Source organism: Austrofundulus limnaeus, unplaced genomic scaffold (genome assembly GCF_001266775.1).
Source record: "Austrofundulus limnaeus strain Quisiro unplaced genomic scaffold, Austrofundulus_limnaeus-1.0 Scaffold44, whole genome shotgun sequence".
NCBI classification, from domain to species: Eukaryota; Metazoa; Chordata; class Actinopteri; order Cyprinodontiformes; family Rivulidae; genus Austrofundulus; species Austrofundulus limnaeus.
Genome location: NW_013952446.1, coordinates 1611169 through 1621033, shown reverse-complemented (window position 1 = coordinate 1621033; position 9865 = coordinate 1611169). Strand labels below are relative to the sequence as shown.

The 9865-nt window shown below is 38.4% G+C and overlaps 2 protein-coding genes across 2 annotated transcripts in view; one reads left to right on the top strand and one right to left on the bottom strand.

Moving 5' to 3' along the window:
* The window catches only part of znf330 (zinc finger protein 330), a 21916-nt gene that overhangs the window by 3719 nt on the left and 8332 nt on the right, over nt 1-9865 (bottom strand). The window contains exons 2-9 of the mRNA XM_014007800.1: nt 9574-9722; nt 9466-9485; nt 9314-9384; nt 7554-7630; nt 7034-7160; nt 6813-6917; nt 6600-6646; nt 4369-4486 (exon numbers count right to left, since the gene is read on the bottom strand). Of these exons, the coding sequence (XP_013863254.1) occupies nt 4369-4486; nt 6600-6646; nt 6813-6917; nt 7034-7160; nt 7554-7630; nt 9314-9384; nt 9466-9485; nt 9574-9693 (685 nt within the window). The 5' untranslated portion in view covers nt 9694-9722. The remainder of the gene's footprint in view (nt 1-4368; nt 4487-6599; nt 6647-6812; nt 6918-7033; nt 7161-7553; nt 7631-9313; nt 9385-9465; nt 9486-9573; nt 9723-9865) is intronic.
* rnf150a (ring finger protein 150a) overlaps nt 1891-9865 on the top strand; it is a 21608-nt gene continuing 13633 nt past the window's right edge. The window contains exon 1 of the mRNA XM_014007799.1: nt 1891-2785. Coding sequence (XP_013863253.1) covers nt 2338-2785 — 448 coding nt within the window. The 5' untranslated portion in view covers nt 1891-2337. The remainder of the gene's footprint in view (nt 2786-9865) is intronic.

Sequence of the window (9865 nt, the reverse complement as noted above, 5' to 3'; positions counted from 1 at the left end):
CTAATCTCCTGAGAACCTCCATCTTTTTTTGAGAACATTTTGTTTTTAGACTGGTTGTCCTGATTCAGAGGTGATACATTTTAATTTTATTTTTTATTTTGTATAAAATATAAATGATTGTTTTTAACCCTTAATTCTTAAAATATCAATTTTATATTTATGAGGTTATATTCCTAAATAGGTAGGGGAATTGAAAAAGGAAAAACCTGGGTGGGTACTCAGGAGAATAAGGCCGGGGGAGGCAGCAGCAGGGTCCCGACCCCAGCAATGTGAACTGTCGATAAATTATATTATAAAACAATCTTGTACTAAACTCTCCAGAAACATATTGTTTGGTTCATAAAATCTCAGGCTTCATGCATTCGGAGTGTTCTGCTGGACCAAATCTACCACTGAGAAAACCTTTTTAAGCAGTTTATTATGACCGACTTGCTCAGAGTGTAATTTGCTCTTTACCAAGAACCATAAAAGGGAGGAGCCAACTAACTGAAAGTGAAACTGAGAGAAGTGGTGAAAGTGACTTTTTAGGATTTTAACTGAATAACTATAATGACTTGAGATTATCGACGGTAGCTGGAAGGTCAACCCACGTGCACCACCCAGCTGACACACCTCTACATCTCGCGCCACAAACACTGTCACCTCTCCGAGTTCAAACGCAACCTGTCTGTCACCGCAAACGGAGCCTGGGCTGCGGTGGGCTAACCTGTCAAAGCCAAGTTTCCCACACACACACACACACACACGGAGATAAATGAGAAAAGGCAGCTTACCGCTCTGTGGTCTCGGGGGCACGTGAGTCTGTGAAGGATGACCTGAAGCGCCGTCATGAAGTCTATCATCTGCGCAGCAGCGACGGCTTCTCTTCTACCCAGCTGCAAGGCGTCAGGCCAACTTCACATGTTTGCATGTCTTTTATTACAATTCAGCCACCGTGTGTCATTGATCCGACTCCTGTCTTAATGACACCCAGGGCGAGGGTGTCTGCACGTCCGATAGCCCCAAACTCTAACCCCCCCTCTCTCTGATACACAAACATATACGCCCAGCTTCGTCACGTTTAAAGCTCACTCCTCCTTTGCATACCAGCTGCACACGTACTTTTATTGGCTGTATTTATAGTCCTTAGTTATTGTCATTGAGTTATATGAATTGTTTGGACCCCTTCCAGCTCATTACAAAAATATAAATAATAATAATAATAATAATAATCAACTACTTGGCAAACTAAATCAAACACAAAAAAAGTTTGTTATATTGAATAGCCTATATCATGGTTCAATCTGAAGAAAAAGTTCACTTGTAGTTGTCCAGGTATATTTACTGAAATGCAGGTATGCACTCAATGTAAACAAAATCTCACCAAAAAAAAAAAAAATACATGGCAGCTTGTGTCATGAGACTAATCTACATTTAGCTGGTTGTAGTCTGTGTAAGGAGACAAACATGGTGGATTTCCACATAAATTCAAAGTTTATGTGGAAATCGAGTGAATCTGCCTCTAAATTCAATCCAAGATGTCCATCAAAACACAAAGGTGACTATAACTCTGTATATTCTGCAGATGTTGCCCTAAATCTTCATGCAATTTCAGCTGCGAGTCAGTCATGACACATTCCAAGTGCTACTCCGTGTGTGAGATTTTTGCATAAAACGTTTGGAGTCAACCCTACCCAAAACTTGATAGATTTTAATGAAACTTTCTGAAAGTAATCATTTGTATTTGTAAGGAAAATGCAAGCTTTCAATTAATGCTAGGTTTTTAATTAATAATNGATAGATAGATAGATAGATAGATAGATAGATAGATAGATAGATAGATAGATAGATAGATAGATAGATAGATAGATGCATTATTTGTTCACTAATTTAAACATCACCTGTATTCAACACGTTTATTTATTTGTATTTTTCATGAATGGATCAAAAGCAAGTTGATAAAACTGATCAGTTTAAAACTCTGCTTATCTTGTGTTTTGATTAACACTATTTTGATACAAAATCCTCCCTGTTACTCTTTATTATTGCCTATCACGTGACTGTGGGCGTCTGCTCAAGGCACGCCCAGGTCACGTGAAGCTCATCAACCAGCCAATCCTGAGCGAGGACTGAATCCAGCTGAAAGTGAACCACAACAGTGTGCACATTTTTCCTAATGATGCACAGCGGCTTCTCCCACCGAACACAAACTCGTATACGGGGCCTGGCCCCTAGCTGGCCCTGGATTTTACGTGAGTTTCGGGTCCTGTTAAGGTGTGTGTGGGGGGGAGCGGCGGGCTTCGTGATGCGAGCTTAGGGGCTGACACCAGCTGCTTCCGAGCGGCCGCCGGTCGCACCATGGCTCCGTCCCTCATCCGAGCCTGCCGCAGTCTGGCTCTCTCGACGTGGCTGCTGTCGTTCTGCTTCGTCCACCTGCTCTGCCTGGACTTCACAGTGGCGGAGAAGGAGGAGTGGTACACGGCTTTTGTCAACATCACCTATCTGGACCCGGGCGCCATGGAGATTAAAACAGAGAAGACGGAGTGCGGTCGCTACGGCGAGCACTCGCCCAAGAGGGAAGCCCGGGGACAGGTGCTGCTCCCGGCCCTCCAGCAGGACAGACAGGCGTGCGACGCGGGCGTCAGGTTCTCGCCCGCGCCGCAGATGCAGAGCACCGCCTGGGTGGCGCTCGTGGCCGCCGGGAACTGCACGGACCGGGAGAAAATCCGGAACGTCGCAAGTCGCAACGCGTCCGCCGTCGTCATATACAATAGTGCCAACGACACCATAACAATGTCCCATTCAGGTAAGAAGCTGTCACATTCAAGGGCCTTTTTAATGTATTTCTGTTTTGACACAGGGTTATGATGAAAACTGCTGTGAAGCATCTACAGGTGTCCAACAGGTTCCACTGAGACCTGGACGCACTAATGAGCTGCGACCTAAGATGTCTCAAAGGCCTGTTAATGAGTTTATCCTCTGGCTGCTCGCTCCTCCTGAGCTCTCCTGTCAGTGTTATCAGATATATCATTGTGAATGTGTTATCTGGTTAAAGTAGAAGATAATCAATGCTCTGGATCCATGGGATGGACTAATTTTCACTAAGTTGATGGACAGGATTCAGATTTTTGCTGAACTAAAACTGCAGATTTGCAACAATAAATACAGTTTAAGTGAATCAGTTGCTAGACACTTATTCAACTTGCATATAATTGATTCTTAGAGTAGACTTGTATCCCACAGTTTGGGAATTATCGGACTACATTATTTGGCTTCAAGAACATAAAAACGTTGGACAAATTTCCAGGATCACAATTAACTTAAAAAGGCAAAGTGAAATTTTTAGACTAGAAGATAATTTTAGATAATTTTTAGATTAACTGAAGGTGTTTCTTAAAAATGACCAGATTTGTAGTCACCGTTAACATTAAACTGTGATGATTTTAAGATGGCTTGTTAATTTTGTTCTGGTATATTTTAAGTGTTTTTATGATTTGTATTGTATGATATTTTATCTTCCATGTTGTTTTATTGTTTTTAAACTTTGTATTGTTAAAAGCCCTTCTGGGGACGAGCATTGCAAACTAGCTAAGGCTATAAATATTAATAGTGTTCTGTATTGTAACACTTGTCCCCATGCAAATAAATAATAAATGAAATAAAATAAACTATAGACTAACACATGTTTAGGAACCATCAATAAAGTAGGCATAACACAAGGATAGCCCCTGCCCCCACACACCCCACCCCTCCAAATTATCCAGAAAAAGAGGCATATGAGGAAGCAGAGTGGTATAGACCCAAAAAGTATGCAGCAGAGTTGCAATATTGAAGCAGGGCAGTAAAACTGAAAACAGACTTTAATAAAGAAAAGGTGATGCAGAGCAGGAAATTTGAAAAAGAGCAAACATATGCAGGTGTAAATTCTTAGGACCAGAACAAGGCATGACCAGAAAGAGGTATAACATGGTCTAAAGACAAGCACAAGTAGTCAACCATATGACATGTAGACAACATTGGAAGCAAAACTAATAGAAATATGTAAAGGGTATAGGAGCCTACTACAAAATAACAAAAAAAGTCAGGTTCAGCAAATCGGAATTAATATAAATGAATACATTGAAATATGTATATATATATATATATATATATATACACATATATACACACACACACACAGGTTTGTTTAGACCAAGTTGTTTGTCCATACCCTTGCATGATCTTCTCAGAAAAGGTCTCTTTATGAGAAAGCAGCACATCAATAAAGAAATCCTTTTTTTGTTTCGTTTTCAGAAGCACTTAACAAGGAAGTGGAAAATGACTTGCTAGAAATGGCAGCTTTTAGGGAACGAAACTGTAGTTTTCAAAAAAGATTTCTACAAGACTTACTGGACATGCTGAGGTCTTTTGTCTCCTGTGTCTCATGTCCACACTTTGGACACGGTGGAGATTTGCCCTTCTCCTGTTTGAAGACCTTGCTCTTGGCGTGGTCGTCACAGTAACAAGCCTGCAAACATGTTTGCATTTTCATTTCATTTTCAAGTCAAAGTCAGGTGGAAGTGTTGCAAATGCCATAAAGAATGCAATAAAGTATGTGGAAGCCTAAAGGCCGGCAGGTGATTCAGCTGACTGATGCACTTTAAGTTAATCAGTGTTATTGTGCAACAGTGCTTCTTTCACCCTTTACATGTTTGTCATTGCAATTTTACTTTCACACTTTTGTTGACACTTTTTCCTCCTGACATTTAAAGCAGGAGACTTTTTTTTCCCCAGAGTCTGGATCCAAAACAAATAAATTAGTTTAAGCCAAAATAGGGCCTGGACAGAAAGGTTTACAGTACTCTCAAGTTTGTGCTCACCACGCAACATTTCAAACTCTGCACCGTACCACAGCTACGCTAATTCTTCATGGTTTCAGCTGCAGTAAACATCTGCAAAACCTTTTTCCCAAATGAATGTATAACTGAAAAACACTGGTGGTTTACTATTTAGTTGGTTGCCAAAACAGAGAAACTTACTCCTTTTGTTTTTTCCTTACAGCTGCTGCTTGGTACGAGAACTGTGTCCAAAGGTTGAGCGCCTCTTCAGTCACACATAAATTGTGCAACAGTTCAGTACTTAAGTAAGCCATGTGAATCCACTCATCATTTTTAGACAAACTTTCCAGTGAAAGGGTCTGTTGCTTTTTACTCCATAAACCATTAAACGGATAGTTCAGGTCTTTTGAAGTGAAGTTATTTTCATAGGTTATGAACAATTAATATCTTACCTGCTGTAACTAGATCTTTGAATGGCCTGGGATTGAAGAAACGGAAGGTATTTATTATCAGATTGACGATTTCATAGCTAAAATAAGCGGGATCAAGGGGGTTTGCTGCCACTTTAAAACTAGAGACGGGCATTTTAAGTTAAGGGCCTTATTATTTTGCTTTAAAAAATGACAGTCTCCACAAAGCAGGTACTTGAGTGTACTAAAGTTTATTCAAGCCAAGTCCTGGAGCTGAAAAACCATCTAATGAAATAGATGCTTTGGTTCGTTTTTTTTTTTTTTTTTTTTTGGAGCAATGTTAATGGGAGTGCACATATTTGACAGTAAATCTAAGCTCACCCTTGAGCATATTTTTCACTTTTTAATCCTTTCAAAATAAACTGCAATAGCAAACAAAGACCACTAGAATGTGCAAAAGATTTTTTTCCAAAGGGGGAAAAACAGCAAGTGTTAAATCATCTCAATTTGAATGTAATTGTGTTTCTTCAACTAAGGCCATTCAAAGACCTATTTGCAACAGATGAGAAACAGTTTTCATCACCTTTACACTTTCTTCACTTTTTTCAAAAGATCTGAACCACTACTTTATTGTATTCAAAAAGCATTCCTGTTGGCTCATTCAGGTAAAGATAAAATATTACAATGACCAGTTTTTACAAAAAATCATGGCGGTGTAGTCCTGAAGACAGTTGTTCTGCACATTTAATTCGACAAATATTAATTCATATATATCAAAAACCATACTGACTACTACTACTACTACTTAATACTTACTTATACTTCCATAATATCACAGTAATCCAAGAGGGGAAAACTCCATCACAAAAGAGGAAGAATTATTTTTAACCTAAGACTGGATTGAGTAGGAGTTTGTTAGGTTGTGTGTTCAGCTATAAATGTAAACAAATCAGACCTTTAAAACGGATGTTAGATAATGAAGACCTTTCGGCAGATAATTATTATCTGTTGTTCCCACAGCTGTGACCCCACGAACAAGGTAAAAAAAAAGATTCTGGTCATGCTTCTATGCTATTGTTTAGAGGACTGCTATGATCTTAAGTTTTGTTTAGTCACCTGCATGCCTGCAATATTTCAGAGCAAATTGAAAGCAAAAGTGGATGTTCCAGATTAATTCAAATTCATATTACAAGTGAAACAAATGTGGGCTATTTGTTGTTAAACGTAGTTGTGAGGCAAGCTGATAAGATAGATGAAGTTTTTTTACAGAAAAATAAACTATATCTTGGTGCTATTTAAAGAGCAGACAAGGTCAGGCCTATCCGGTAACTCTCTGACCCAGTTAGCCTCCTGCACTGCATTGTGTGAGTGAAAATGTTTGATGCGTTCTCACCTTACAGCGCAGGCATGAGTGTTGTCCCAGTCTATTACAGGAAACGCCTAAAATAAATCATGAGAAAAGCCAAAATTACATTCACACATTCTTCACTGCACAAATACCCTCAGGTTAATCATCTCTATGAAAATAAATACTCTGTTTACTTTTCACCTAACCGCAAAAAAAAAAAAGAGAACAAAACAAATAGAATACAGCTGATTGACTCACATTTAAAAGTTTCCGCCTGAAGGACTTGGCAGCTTGCCTGGTGTTCAAACTGATCATCCTCACAAAGGAAGTTCTGACAGAAGGAACACCGAAAAATCCGACCCCCTATTTAGGAAGTTGAAATTGCCTGTTGTCATTTTGTTGTTGTTGTTGTTGTTGTTATTGTTTGATGGGGGAATGTGCCAGATTGATTTTACTGCAGCCGGAAGGGAGTGTCTCACCATGATCCCAGACGCCTCGCTCACACTCGATGCAGTCCGCGTCAGTCAGGGGACACACGCAGGCATGAGTGCTCAGACATTTCCTACCGTGGCAAACCCAGGCTTCACAGAAGTCACACACTGCCCCCTTGAGGATAAAAGAAGAATTACAGAGCAAAAAGGGTTTTGCGTTTGCCTTTCAACTGCTGCAATTCAATGCAACCACATAGGAAAAAAATTAAAACCTGCAGCACACTACAGTAATTGCTGTGAGCAATTTGCTCAGTAAAGATCACATGTATGTTTTTAACAAAATTAGGTTTAAATTATTAAACATCATTCTAAACAACAGAAAACAGATGCGTATTGATAAAAGGATCTATCCACAATTTAGATATTTTTTGCCTAAACGCTACAACATGGCATAATATATTTCTTCAGAAAATAGATGGGTGAGTTATAAACCAAGGCTGGATCAGAAGGGAACATTTATTAGTGCCATGTTCGTCTAAGAGTAGGAAAAGTGTTGTAGAGAGCTCACCACCATGGCCATTCCAGTGGTGTGAATCCCCGGATGCTTAATGATACAATCTGAAGACTTCATACACTTGGTCTTACCTGAAAACATTAAAAATGCACATTTATTAGCTTAATAAAATGAGATTATAGCTCCACTCTTGTTACTTTTAAAGGCAAGATAAAGATTTTATTGATGTATAATTTAGCACTTATACTAGTAGAGTGTCATAGAGAGTTTGCAGTTTTAAGCCTTAAAGTAAAAGGATGAGTGTGGATGGAACCAGGTACTGAGCATCTTCTTACTACTACCCTCATTCTTTTGATTTTTTGGGTTGTTTTCTACCACAGAGAATACTGTATATATATTCAATTCAAAATGTTAAAAAATAACTATTTACAATAAAAAACAAAGAAAATACACAAATCAAAAATCAAAATAAAATGAAATGTAGCAGAAGAAGAATAAATCTTATAATGTCTACCCATTTTATCCCCAGAATATATTCAAATGAAACATAATTTACAAAACAATACTAAATTAAAAAAAAAAAATAAACAACATAAAAGCATCAACTCAAACAACAGTTCATATAGCTTCACGTTTTACTTTTCCTATGCCTTAAAAAACTAGCTTTTACCTGTCTCTTAAATATTAGTCTGAAGAGCAGTGGAAAAATAAAATAAACAAAAGCAAAACATAAAATTTTCATTTTGAGTGATCAGGAAATCAGTCAAAGAAAAAGCTCAACATTTGAAACAACTTTTTGTATACAAGTCCTGAAAAGATCTAGCAATCTGGAGTTGAATTCTGCAAAACATCTCTGAAGAAATAACAACTAGAATCCCTAATTCAAAACTGACACAATTGTTTTTATCTTGTTATAAAATAATATTTGTGTAATAAACATGAGAGGGAAAAAAGACTGAAAATGTCAAAAAGATCTCAAACATTTTTGCCTGAACTGCACAAACATGGCTTGTTTTTATAAATATTTGTGTCTTTTTTGTCATTTGGAAGGCTATGCTTTAATACGTAATATAATTAAACAAGGGATTTGAGAGTAATTAAAAGAGACTGCATAAGATATTACAAAGATGGGGTTGTGTCTCAGTTCATGGGCTGCATGCTCATGAATGCTTATTTCGCAACGAGTGCTGTCCCAATTTGAAGGCTCCTCTTCATGCGCAGAGGAACGCAGCCCACAAAATCTGAAAAATCAAGGATGCATCCGAGTATCCTTCCCAGCCGAGGATATCCCAGGATTCAATGCACTGACCACAAACTAAACAGAGAAACGAAGACGGTGGAGTTTTTTTTTTTTACCAAGTCGGCGTAGTTTGGAAATTTATCATGGACCGAAGAATTTGTTTTTAAATGTAAGCTTAGCAACTTAGCTGATAAAATGTATGCTGCAAAAAGATGTTAAATAAAATGCAACTACAAGTACTGATACTGAAGATAAACCCAAATTATTAATGTTGTTTATTTATTTACATGGAATGTTTTGACTGCAACGTTATTCTTCCAGTGAAAAGACGTGTAAATACATGTCACAACGCATTTTAAGTCTGGTAGAAGCACGTAGTCATGAAAACTTACATCAAAGCGAAGGCTAGACCGTCTCATTTTACAGCAGTTTTATGCAGCCTACCCAGACAAGGAAGGACGTGGCCAAGCTGGGCTACGTACTCATGAAGATACAGCCCATGAATTAAGACACAGACAGGAAGTTAATTATCTAAGAACCTTATAGATAGTTCATTGCAGAGCAGGGTACTCACCACACTGAGCACAGACAGGCAGCTTCTGCACTGAGTTACAGAAATAGCAGAATGCTCTGTTCTTCTGTTTTCTAATATGACATAACAGCAGAACCACAGTAAGTTAATTAGTTTATCTATTAAAGTCAACCTGAATCAGTGGTAATACTCACCTTTGACATTTGTCACAATCCTACAAAAACACAATAGAGCACTAAAGTTAGAAATATAACTCTGATCACACAGTGTTACTGGAAAAAACAGCAGTAGTGTCTCCATACCATGTTGGAGTTACAAGGATGTTTGGCCACGTCAACCTGCTCCCGATTAGCTCGGTTCAGTTTCTCTCTCTCTTTACGGCTCTCAGCCTTTTTCCTGGCTCCAGTTTTCTTTTTGGGCATTTCTGCTGTCGTGTAGGCGATTTATTACCCTGCAAAACACGGAGAACAAACTGAGTCTACAGGAACAGTGAACTCAATTCACACAACTAGAAAATAATTAAAATAAATCATTCACAGAAACTAATTTCTAATACTACTACTACTACTACTACTACTACTACTACTACTACTA